Below are 13,289 nucleotides of genomic sequence, written 5' to 3' on the forward strand. Positions count from 1 at the left end.
CCGCCGCTGGCCCCGCCGCGTAGGGATGTGTTCCTGGCACCGCACAAAGGCAGCGGGACGGGGGGGACCCACGGGGGGCAGCGCCCCCCGCCCTCCCGGGCACGGCTCCCCCGCGCCCCCGCCGCGCAGGCCGGGAGGGGAAAGGACACGCACGTCCCTACCGGGACGGGGGGGAGGAAGACGAGGGGGGGCGGGTGGAGAAAGTGGAGGAAAGGCGAAAAAAATCAAATAAAGTAAAGAAAGGGGGTAGAGAAGAGAGGGGAGAGGTACCAGGGTGCCGAGGAAAGGCAGGCGCGGCCGTCCGGCCCTGCCGGGGGAGCGGAAAGTCAGCGGAGAGATGCGCGGCGCAAGCCGGCTCTACCTGCGGAGAAGGGGCGCCTTCATCCCAACTTCCCAGCTCCGGCGCGGCCCTCCCAGCCGGGAACAGCGAGCAGGGGCCGCCACGGGACCCGCCGCCACCGCCGGCAGGAAAATAAGCCTGAAGGAAAAGTTAAAAGGCAAGCTCGGGAGACGGGGGCGAGCCGGGCTAGAAGATGTTGCTTCCTCGCAGACCCATCCAAATTGTGGCGGTGGCTGGTTAAAAATAAACTTTGCAGCAGGAGGGGGGGGATGATCTGGCCGGATTCCTGAGCTCAGACGGTTTAATATGGATGAGCATCAGGTCCTGAAGGCAAAACGCCGCGGCTGGTGCCGCTGGTTGGTAGAAAGTCTGCAACAGGCAAGGGAAGAAAAAAAAAAAAAAAAAAAAAAAAACAGGAGTCGCGGAGGGAGGAGAGGAGAGGGAGGAGCGGGGGAAGGGAAGAGGGAGGCTGCACGAACTCATCATCATCTCCACCGCTGCCAGCCAAACTTTTTTCCTCCTTTCTTTTTTTTTTTTTTAAGGAAACTTTCCCCCCCTCTAAGGAGCATTTAATTTTTTAGAAAGTCGCACGACCAGCCGACACGCTGCAACGTCCTCACGTCCGCGCCTGCCCCCTCCAGAAGTTTATTTTTCCTCATCTTTCTTCTTGCCCCCCCGTAAGAAAAAGAAAAGAAGAGGAAAAAAAAAAAATAAATAGACCCTCCAGAGTTAAGGCACGCTCCTGCCCTTTGTGAGGGAGCTCCGCGGCCGGGCAGCCCCACGGTACTTACGCCGGACTTTGCTGGGGCTGGGCTGCTTGCGCCGCGACATGCCGGGAGGATGGGCCGCCGGGGGGGCGCGGGGGCGCGCCGGGGGGAGCGCGCACGGGAGGGAGCCGCAAACTTGTTCCGGAAAAAGGAATCAAAATGGCGTTTCTGTGGATGTGCAAAGTTCATCAACTCCGCGCTAACTTCCCGTCCTCCGCGCCTCCCTGGAGGGGAGAGATGGGCACGGTTAGGGACCCCGCCACGCTGCGCTCCGCGGGCGCGCCCGCCCCCTGCCCGCCCCCGCGCTGCCCCGCGCACCCTGATAAGGAGACACATCACGTGTCGCTCCGGCTCCTCTCCCGGGGACGCGCTACCGCGGCAGCAGCAGCAGCCTGTTGCACATAGCATCTCTAACTCGCCCTCGTCGCGGGGAGGGAGGGGCGCCTCCAAGGAGAGGAGTGAGCACAACTTTCCCCCCACCCTTCCTCCGTCCCTCCCTTCTCCGCCCGGCAGCGCAGCAGCGGGATGCCCGGGGCAGGCGCGGGGGAGCGGGGGGGCGGCCAGGTGCCACGCGGCGCCCCGCGCCCTCCCGCTGCTCCGGCGGCCGCGCCCGCGGGGCTCGCCCGGGCGGGCCTGGCCGGCCGCGCTCCCGGCTCCCGGCTCCCGGCCCGGCGTGCGTGTCCCCCGCCGGCCGGCTGCTCTCCCGGATCGGGGCTGGAGCGCATCCGGAGCCGCCGGTGGCGGTGCCGCGCCGCCGGCTTTAAGGAATTCACCGGGGCTCTCCGCTGCCGTGGAAATAAATGTCTGTGCATCCTCCTCTGCCTCCCAGCCCGGTGCCTCACCAGGTACAGCGGCCGCAGGCAGGAGTCGCCTTCTGGTTGTGTTTGGTTCCTCAGAAACTTTTAATCCTTGCGCGATTTGGGTCCCCGCAGGGGTCAGTCATCCACCCAGACCTAAAGGACACGTTAAATGTAACAGGACCGTGAACATCAGCACAGGAACAGGAGGTGTTAGTGCAATCAAAGGCAAGATGCGGCCGCTTGCACGTACAGGTAGTTACGCAGCGCGGCACCATCCTTCCCGTCACTTTCCCTGCAGTGGAAGTTCAAAGGTGTAGGAGACTTAAAAAGTGATGGAGAGGTGTTCAGAGTGGTGAGGATTTCACTGTAAAGCAGCTATTGGTTTAGAGTTGTGTGATAAATAATAACAGTACATAAAAACAAAATACCTGGCAATGCTCCATCCTGAGAGGTCGATGGGAAAAAAAGTAAACCAACACTGCTTCCGAGGAGTGCCTAGTGAGTATAGGAGGAACCAGCTTACCTTTAAGGAAACGGTTATTTACATTATACCTAGAGCTACTAAAACTAGGCCTTTTAAAGCTGTTACTGGTGAGGTGGAACCTGGAGTATTGGCCTGTTTTTTAAAGAAATCAAGTTATGGCCTCTAGGCGAAAAGCTTGTGCCAGCTTACATGGTATCCTATCTCCTGATTGAAAAGGGATTCACCTGGAAAACAAGGCAAAATTCCAGGTATGTGGCAGTAAGCCCTCAACTGACTATTTGCACAGACTATTGCATGTAAGATGTCATAATTAACTTCATTTGCACCTTTTTATCAAATACTGGATAAAGACATACAAGTCAGGAATACACAGCTCCTGTCTCAAACCCATGAGCTGTGATTCATATTGTAATAAACCTCTTCCCTTCTGGACTCACAAGTAAAACACATGCAGGTCTGGTGAACTGGTAGTTTGAAATGCCACAACTGCAAAACTGAAAGGTAGCACACGTATATTCAGAATGTGAAACTGCAGCTTTAACATGTGTGTGATGTGGTGGTTTCTGTGGGCTGAATTTTTGCCACTTGTGTTCTGTACTGAGTTCTGTGTGGTAGTACCCAAGGAGAGTTGCTGACTGACAGAGGAGCAATAACATAGTTTACCCCACAATATTAGCAACAAACATGAGAGAAAGCACATTCTCATTGTTCTAAGGTTCTTATTTTACCAAAAAAAAGGAAAACCATTAAAAATAAACTGATAGCAAAGTGTCTTTAACCTTTTCATCTCTGTCCCCGTTGTACCTGCCAGCCTGCAGTGGAAGAACTCCTGGTAAGTTCAGCAGCTTTACAGCCAGCTTGCATCTTCAGTATCATTTGCTGTCAGGCATCCAATTAATCAAAAACCTGAGCAGTTTATCCTTCTCAGGCTCAGCCCTTGAAACATTCTATTTACATTGGAAGACTGCTGTGATTTAAGCCTTCATGGCACACACATACAAACTCAGAGGCTGGGCCTGGTTTGCACAGCCATTTGTTTACACAAATGGCTGCAGTTGAAACTGGTGAAAATTCCTGTATGGGTAATCATGTTTGGAGGTTAGCAAGGCATGTCTCATTGACCTCTGCCTAATATTTCTAGAACAGTCTTGGAGGCATTTTGGAGTACCTCAACATGAAGACTCCCATCCTCAATGTATTTTTTAACTTTGGGGGTGCTTAAGAGCCCTTTGATGTAGGAAGTTTAGCAAGCAGATAGATGGAACAGAAGAACAAGTGTTTCTCAATTCAGCATCTGAAATCTGCTCTAAAAAGGTGGACATGTAAAACTCACATTGGAAAAAAATAATGATTTTAGTCTTTGGAGAAAATATGCAAATAGCTTTTTATAGCACTTATCCCTATTCTTTCAGAAAGGTGGAATGAAGCATGAACCAGTACATACTGTGTTACATTAATACTGAAAATTAAAAAAACCACAAAAAAACCAAAAAGCCCAGTGATTAAAAAAATGTTATGTAATTACTTTAAAATCCCATTAACTACTTGGGTTTATAAAATAGTAAAAAGTGATATATTTTTTAACAGTTAAGAAATTAATTATAATTCTGGGCTATTGGTGGGCAAGAGAAATAGAATAATTCAGTTTTTCAGCCTTCTGTCATTTGAACTTTTATCATGCATCAGAGAGGTAAAACACCACTGTGGTCGTGAATGAGAAGTGTTGAGCAAATGGTTCCTTTATTCTATTGCTTATTACAGTGAAAGAGAAAGTAGAGGTAATTTCTGTCTAATAAACCCCACCTTGATGGATGACTCTCCCAAAATGGTACTACATGACTTATATGATATAGCTATCCTCTTCATTCTGCACTTTTCATCATTTGCCTTACTGTGGTTTATCCCCTCTCCTCTGACCATTCTATGACAAGGTAAGTAATAAGTCTTTTTTTTTCCTAGGACTATTCATATTTTCTATACTTTCTGTATATTTGGACTTGAATACCCACATGATCGTAAACACACTCAGGGGCAAGAAGACTTTCTGTAGCTTCTGTGTAACCCTCACACATGTCTCTGATCCTTCACAATGAGGTTAAATACAATGAACAATAGTAGAAATAAAAACAATAGTTTTGTGAGGATGTTTAGTGTGTTACCAGATTAATTGACACCACTGGGTGATACAGCAGTATTGGTGACAAAAGCCACCTGCTGTGGTCCCAAGAAAAGGACAACTCCGCCCCCACCCACAATTTAAATATCAGAGATGCTGATTAAAGGTATTAAAGGAGAGAAGAAAAACAGGATGTATAGCTTATATGAAGGCCACAACCTGAGAATATCTTAAAGCACAGAGAATAAAGCTAACATTAGCATTAAGAGAGAAGTTAAAGGTTTGCTAGAAAATATTTTTCCTGCCGTCTTATGAGACATTATCAACATTCTGTGTTTTAGATCATGGTCTTTAGAAGTTACTGTAATTTCTTGCAAATTTACATGTCCCTTTTAGCCAAAGCAGCTTGCAGTAAGGCATTTCTCTGACTAACCAGGCATATTTTATATGCTAAGAGTCAGGACTGGGCCCTGACTTTACAACACCTCAGGACTGCTGGGTGAGGACAGCTGCCAAGCCCCAGCTCCCTCACGCTGACCTGAGGGATGTAGCCCCAGCTACAGAGGATGTCAGAGGCATTTGAGGCCCCATGCCCTGTCTGAGCTTGTGCCTGCTTAGCATCTGGAGTCCTCTTGCTCCCATCCTTTTCCTGATGTCCCCACTCATGCCAAGAGGAAGAACTCAGCTGACATACTAACACAGGGAAAAGCCTCCTTGGAGGATCAGAGAATACAGCCCTGAGGGCTTTGAGAAATAAGCCTTTATAAAACCTAAGACCAAAAGAAATGTTTGAATTTCCTTTATGTTTCAACCAGTTATTGGTTGAATAGTACCTACTCTCGAAGAGGCCTACTGTCTTTAAATGAACAAACATGCCATTGCTGAGTCTTCTCATGGGTTGAGGGTTTTTTTGCTTAGAGGCTTTTTTTTCTCTGAGACATAGGTTTCTTGGGTCAAAAACCCCTTAAGAACTAATGCAGAACTGGCAAATGTGACCACCATAGAGGCAGCATAATTATACAAAATAATATGGGGAAAGTTCAATTAAATATATATCCTATAAATTGCTTGGAAAATTTGATGAATTTGTGCACTGGAAAACCACATAGAAGAGCATAATACATGAGCTGCAAACTCTTTCAGAGCATTTGTCTGAAGACACAGTATCCTACAGCATTCCCATTTTCCCCATGCAGGGAAATGTGATACACCACCATGCTCAGCTACCCTGGCCTCTGGAAACTGGGCAACTGGGCAACAGGGAGTGGTGGAACTTACTCTTGCAACAGCACCACTCACTATATCCAAGGGCAGCTTTGGATTAGCTAGGCCAAAACTTTAGTCCAAACTTATCTTAACATTAGCCTTTACCAAGTGAAAGAAAAGCTGATGTGTCCAAGCATGCTTAAGCACTTTTCCTCACATCCTAACAGGCTGGTAGTGGCAGGGCTGGAATGAAAACCAGTATTTCCCCCAAAAATCCCAGTGTAGTTCTCCAGGCATGAAGCCATCCACTCTGCTGGGTGACTCTTCTCAGCAGGCAGTATGTTAGTGATAACAAACAGCAAAAGTAAAAGATCATGTGTAAGTAAGTGTTCACTCCCTGTTGGCTTTGAGACATTTCAACAGTGCAAAACAGTCCTTGAGCTGACTCACCTAGCCAGCCAAGACTACCTCTTGGCTAAGGATTCATATGGAAATATGAAGATAGTGTTTCTGAAACCCACACCACTTTCCCCCCCCCACCATAGATCACAGCCTGTAGGGCATATTGCAGGACTGCTTGAAGTTTCTGGCTGCAGTAATTGCTGGTCCCATCTCCTTCTCTCTTTTCACTGTGGGAGTCTCCTGTAGATGGATGCAATGCAGAACAGCCCTGTTGCTGGGACTGGACCAGCTTGATGAACTAGTCCCTTTCCCCAGCTCTAATTTTCAGGATGTAAAAAGTAGCAAAAAACTATTCACCTAAACTATTGTAACAATAACCAGTGTTTCTAAACCCTTTCAGGGGAAGTTCACCAGCCTAAACCTGTTCTTTCAGGATATATAGTTGTAACTACAGAGAATGGCTAAAAGGATAATAAGCTGACATATCTTTCAGCCTTATAGCCAAAACAAACAACAGAGGCACAAGAGTGTTATTACAGTTTTAGTAACAAAAATTCTTTAGAGTATTACAAATGGCACGTTTTAAATGAATAAAATTAAGTCAGATTCTCTTCTGCATATTTAATTACTTAGCAAATTTTGGAGCAGCACAGCCTACTTCTTCCTCAGCAGACTGTTTGAAAACATAGCATGAAAAAAACTAGTGGGTAGATGTTTGACATTTACATTCTCAAGCAATTCTATGATCACTAATGTAGAGCCTCAGAAACAGGTTGTATAATCCATGTGCAAGTGTGTCAGTGTAGAGATGGAGTGGTTAAAAGAACAATAAGCAAAACCGCCCACAGCAATACTTTCACTTGTTTTAAAACTCGGCATTGTTGCCCAGAAACTTTTGTTGCCTGGCAATGCAAAAAAACACAGGTGTGCAAAAAGAAGTCAGTGTTTAATGCCCAGCTTGTGATTTGGTACTAACATGTTTCATTCTTACTGACCACCCAGCCTCTCACACCTAATTGATTGTTAGCTTAAATGTGATTATTTTCCCTCCTGAAGGCAAGTAGTAAGCCAGCTGTGTGTTTCCTTGTGTCTCATTTGCTAGGGAGGGTGGATTCTAAAACCCCTCACAATCAAAAGAAATGCTTATGTCAACAGCAACATCATGTTCAGTTGTTCAAATAGAGGAGACAGTGGCAACTAAAGGAAGGTGGCAATATCCAGTTGAAGCATCACTTATTATCTTTTGGTGTCATGGACATGGAAAACACCTACTATCCATTCTCTGAGGCTGCCACAGTAATTCTCTGCACAGTACACTTTTCGGTTCTGTCTTGGTTTAGCTTTAAGTATTATCAGTTATGGAGGATTCAACAGTTTCTGTTGGGAGCTTGGACTTTACTCTTGCTGATTTTGCTGTCAGGATGTTTCTCTTGATTTTTCTAGCCTGCATTTTTATTTTCTTAACTTCAGACCACAGCTAATTATAGCTTACAGAGTGCAAATAGAAAAGGGGATAGGGAAGAAGGAAATCCCCATTCCAGGAAGAAGATGGTAGGCAGTGCTTTAAGATGCACCCACAAAGCAGCAGAGAGGGCCAGCAGAGGAGTGAAGAAATAGGAAGTGAGGCAGCAGTCATGAAGATAATAGGCAAGGAAGCTGTTACCCTGCAGGGAAGGAAAAAGCAGGACAACTTTCAAGGGCAGAGATTAATCTAACTTGGGAGAGGCTGAAATGACAGGATTTGGGGAAGAGAATAACCAAATTATCAGGAAAAAATGGCCAATTGGATGCAGTAGGCAAAGAATCAAGGAGGAGGCAGAAGAAAATGGTGGGGCTCAGGTAAATGAGTGTGAAAAGAGTCATTATGCTTTTGTACTTATTAAATTGTGCTTTGTGCCTCCTTAAATCAGAAGCAAAAAAGCACTGGGTCAGATCTATGCTGTAAAGCTCTGCAGGCAGATGTGCAAAGGAATATGGTTCGCAACTGAGCTTCAAACCCAGCTGCGCTACCAAAAGCAGCGAATGTTCAGAGTTATGCAGTCAGAACCATACTTTCACCAGCACAGCTTGTGTCATTCAGACAATGATAAGATAAGCCATGCTGGCAAAAGCAGGGTTTTGCCGTTGTAAATGGTACTGGGGGTAGTTATGCCTCTGCTGCAGTGTATAGGGCTGCAGCTACATCAGGAGAGCTCTTCACTTGTCAGAACAGCCATGCTCTATTAACAGATTGTCCATAATGGACACATGATTAAGAGACGTAAAATGAATTCTTCTACTGACATGACTTCCACAACCACAGCAAAAAACAGTCAGCACAAGGTTTTTCCTGGCAGAAGAAGATAGCTGTTTAGACCAGAGGGGTATAAGATACAGACATATTTTAGATAACTTCCAAAGCTTTCATACAGGAAAGTATTTGCTTCTACAAAAAGAAAGCTCAGTAATTGCAAAGTATATTAATTTAGGGCAATATGGGTAAGAGCATTTAAGTCCTTTTACCTTTATTTATTATTCACCTGTTTTTAAATAAAGGATTCTTGACAAGAAAGTATTCTCAATACATTTCTTTGCATCGCTGTCTTCAACTTGAATAACAGATAATATGCTCCATAATCTTCTTTCCTGAAGTGCAATACAAAGAAGGTGAAACTTCTCTTAATGAGCATATAGGGAGGAAAGATTTGGTAGCTAGATACATTTTTTTGCTTGTTTTGGTTTTTGTTTTTGTTTTCAATTACTTTGCTGGTCAGGAGGGACTGTACTCTAACTGAACTGAAACTTGAAAAGGAAAAAAAAACCTAAACCCCTATTATCAAAATGAGTGCAAGTGAGCTGTTACCTGAAATGATTCACTGTAGGGAAATTTCAACTCTTGAAACAAATGTTTTCTAAGAACAGGGCATAGACATCAGTCTCTTTCTCAAGAGAACTCCAAGTAATTAGAAAGGGCAGAAGGCATTTGAACTCCCAATTTTCAGCTTGCAATCAGTGTTTACAGCAAAGGATTAAATCTCTTGGGATTAATGTCTATGAAAATATCCTGAAATCCTAACAGTCATGCAAAAATTTTCCTGCAGCCTCTTGTGAGCTGGTAATAGGCTGCCATGGCTCTCTGAACTCAAAAAAAAAAAGATCTTCTGAGCTATAAATTTTGATTAAATGGCAACTACAAATAAGATTTTCTCTAATAATTTCTTGAACAATCTTAGGTACTCATTTCATATACACCTTCTTAGCTTGTTTCATTATGCTGTTTTCCTCTATGTCCTTTCCCTTTCAGAAGTGGCTGAAGGTAATTCTTAGAGTGCAAATGAGCAGCCTGAATAATTCAGCAAAATTATTTTTAAAATTATTAAATGCAAAGAAACAAATTAAAAAAAAAAACCACAAAAGAACCTCAAGAGAAGTCCTGGGGGTAGAACCTAATGTCACTAGAATAAGAGTTATACAGCAGATAGTCCAAGGGGAGGCTGAGGAGAACACTGGTAAGGCAACCAGTGGCACAGTAGATGGGAGCACTGTATTCTTACCTCTTGAGATTCTCACCTCTTGAGATGAAAAGCCTGATTTAAAAAACACATTAAAATGAATGTGATGATTTTATCTTAGAACCTTCAGAGCTGTGGTCCTCATGTAAAAATGAGGACCTTCTGTTGGAGGACATTAATTCCTTCCACAGTTGCTTTTCCCCTACGCACACATACGCACGCGCTAAGTAAGCCTAGAAAGTTGCATGAGTGCTCTGACTGAAAAGTAAGATTGCTTTTTTTTCCTGTTTATTTTTATCAGGTATTTAGAGAGTTTTGCTATGGTATTGCTTTATTGCAATAAAGAATTGTGTAGCCGATATTCTCCTATGTGACTTGAGATTCAGAACTGTGGTTTCTGCTGTAAATGGGAGTGATTCACCTCAGAAGAGCTAGTCTGTTGTTCTTTAGGCACAGACTTAAATCAGTGAACTCCAGCCTGATGTTTTTCTGTTGCTCCCTGGTCCACCAGCCAATGGACAGAATTCACCACAGTCCATACAGTTTTTTTGGGATAATCTCAAAGACAGATCCACTGATGATATTCCTGGTCCTGACACTGCAAAAGAGAGGAAATATTCCCTGTGCTAGCTTGAATGTGGTGATTCAGTAGAGCTCATGTCATTCGTCCTGTCCTATGATGAACACCACATTATCCAACCACACTGGAAAAGAATGAACAGGCTCAGATTTCCTATCTGGAAACTGAGAGCTGTTGCAAAACTTGGTATTTGGATAAAATAGGAACAACATGTATGTTGCATGTAAGTAGGAACAACAGCAAAATCTTGTGGTAGAAAATTGAGGTTAAATAAAAGTGATGAGTTTTGTAGACCTAGGACAACAGTGGAAGAGAAAGTAAGATGGGAGTGGTGTATCATAGTTCAGTATACAAAAGTTTGGTAACATGGAAATTAATACAGACAGTTCCTGGCATGATTTTGGGCTAGCGCTGACTGCAAGAGGGCTGCTGTACAGCTGGGGTACTCGTGTGAAAATGTTAGCAGCATATGTAATGAAAACCACTGAACTGGAATTGTACAGAAATAAGTTATTATTGAAACACAGCTGTACTTTGAACAAAGCGTTGAGGAATTTATAAGACAATGATTTGCCAAAGGGAACAGCATAAACTTATCTGAGCCAGAGAGCCACAACCAGTTCCTGTGGCTGCTCCCTGCCACTGAGCACAAACCCCACTTCCCTCCAGCAATGAAATGGGGACCAAAAGCTTTAATTGCATGGTGTGGTCCATATCAATTCCTATAAATTGATGTCCTCTCTTCATATGAACTAAAAACACATGTCAAGTGTTTTGCAACTTTTTCACTCTCTTTATCATTGCTATCGCTCTTATCATATGAAAGTCTATCACAAGTGAATTGTAATTATTCAGCTAGCAGCTAAGTGGTGAGAACATCAAAGCACAAGTATGTTTATAGGGTTAATGCATGATTATTTTAGCATCCCAAAGGCTTTGGAATGCCATACCATCCAATTATCCCAGGGCTATGTGAGAGAGGGAACTTCATGTAATTAGGAGGGCCTAAACTAAGCTTTCAGGATCAAATACATCATGTCACATTTCCCAATGCCAGCTGTTTCTCCCCACATTTTATACATAATACTACATTTTTAGAATTTAAAAAGTGAAACAAACATGTAAAATCAGACTGTAGGATTAGTAATTGTATCTTAGTTTTTAAATGTAAAAATCACTGCATTTGCCAAACATTATAAATATGCATATCAAATCTGCCACTTCTGAATGAGCATGAGATCCATTAAGTCATATGCTCTGTTTCTGCTAGGAACCAATACTTCACCCATATTCAATACATATTTTTAAAAAGTTGGGTTTTTTTTCTAATTAGGATGCCCCTAGTCAGATATTTGACGCTGTATTTTCTAGGCACTTACATAGCTTGATTTTCAGAGATGTTGTGCAAATTCATTGCTTCTATAGCTGCTGAGCAAGCCTGAAATTTAAGGATGTGAGTACAAATTAGATGCCAAACTACAGTCATCCCATTTAAAAAATTAATATCATGATGAATATAATCAGTTCTGTGATCTCTGATGAAAATAGGATGAAAATTAATGGAAATATTTTCCTGCATCTTGGGATTAGTTTAAAAGTGAAACTCAATGAGAAATATTAATTTAGAAGCCTCTACAATTTGTAAAATATGCTGCAGCATGTTGAAGCACTTGGAAAACTATTACTGAGGAAACAAGTTAGATTCTTCCCAATGAATTCTAAATAGTTGGGAAAAGTGGTGGAGACAACTGTGATTAAGGGGAGACTGTAAGATTGCTGTGAACACGAAAGAAATGGCATTCAGGAATACAAATAATATGATGAAGAAATATGTTGAACTTTAAAGAAGAGTGACAAAAGTAAAGAGGGGTTTATATAGATAATTTGAAAAATTACATGTTTAGTAAAATTTTCTTTGATTATCAAACATCAAAAATTATTTGTACAAAGAATGACAAAATGAGCTCCTAAAGAAGTATTCTGCTATAGCCTGCCTGCATGAAAAATTAGAAGATGGAGTCAGCTGTCTAACAACAGAATAATTTCCTGGTACAGTGGGAAGGGGTTAATGTGCAGATAACAAGAAAGATACCTGTTAATAACATTGTGTAACAGACATCCCCTTGTAAATGTGACCTGCAAACACCTTTAAACAGTCCAGTAATACTAGATGTTTGCCAAATGCTTCTGAATATCAGAAGTCTCCATGAGTTATTAACCTAAGCATTGAATAGCTGTGTGCTTTGTGACTTTGCAGGATTCTGGTGAATCTGCTCGAAGTGATGATGCTGCACGCTGCCTGCTGCCTGTGTCTCATCCATCCTGCAGATCTCACAGCACCTGCAGTTAGAAATATAAATGTTGACTTACTACAATGTTTTCCATTCTTTGAGGCCTACTTCTCATGTCAGCATTTTATGTATGTATTTGGTATTACTATTAACTCTCCAAAGCAAAATTCCTGCTCCCATTATACAGACACTCTGGTCCATTGTCAAATTATACAGAATTATGATATCACTTGCACAGTCCTTTCTGGGGCATTCTTTGGAAAATGTGTGTCTGACCCAGGAAGGACCTAAGGGTAAAATGGTGTAAGAATGAAAAGGCTCAGCTTCAGATTAGTAAAATGTACAACACATACAACTGTTGTGCATCTTACACTGTTGCTTTGGTGGAAAATTATATTTTAGGGGATGAGTTGGAGAAGAGTGAAGATGCAATGCAATTACTTTTCTCCCCAGTCCAAAATCCTAAATCTGCATGTACATTTCAATTGCTTTTAAAAATGAAACTGAAAATATCCATTAATAAATTCAGATATCAGATTAAGGAGCAGTGCCTCTGGTATCAAAGTTGTTTATGTGATTCAGTGCAATGAATTGCTATTTCTTTTAATTGAGAGGATTTTAATTCCAAATTACTTTGTGTTTGTCATAAAAAACCCCTCAGTGTCTTGCTGGGCATATGCAACAGCAAGAATTTAAGGCAGTGTAACTAACAGGTCTAAGTGCTTATAAAACTGTTCCTGAATTATCCAACATTTCTTACATCCTACAAGACTAATTTCTGAGGCCTGCTCCAAGAAAAGATAAAGTTACAG

At 42.9% G+C, this 13,289-nt stretch overlaps 1 protein-coding gene across 7 annotated transcripts in view; it reads right to left on the minus strand.

Moving 5' to 3' along the window:
• RREB1 (ras responsive element binding protein 1) overlaps positions 1-1,468 on the minus strand; it is a 118,686-nt gene extending 117,218 nt beyond the window's left edge. For 2 of the 7 annotated variants that reach the window (XM_021534650.3, XM_021534700.3), the window contains exon 1: positions 1,132-1,380. Coding sequence is in view for 2 of the 7 variants with exons in the window: in XM_021534700.3 (XP_021390375.1) it covers positions 1,132-1,171 (40 nt within the window). In the remaining 5 variants the exon portion in view is untranslated. Of the gene's footprint in view, positions 1-270; positions 312-361; positions 723-1,131; positions 1,381-1,425 lie in introns of those variants that run through there. The other 5 variants (XM_021534667.3, XM_021534659.3, XM_021534642.2 and 2 more) reach the window with 4 other exon arrangements.
• Between the last annotated feature and the right edge of the window lie 11,821 nt (positions 1,469-13,289).

This window comes from Lonchura striata, chromosome 1 (genome assembly GCF_046129695.1).
Source record: "Lonchura striata isolate bLonStr1 chromosome 1, bLonStr1.mat, whole genome shotgun sequence".
In the NCBI taxonomy this organism is placed as follows: domain Eukaryota; kingdom Metazoa; phylum Chordata; class Aves; order Passeriformes; family Estrildidae; genus Lonchura; species Lonchura striata.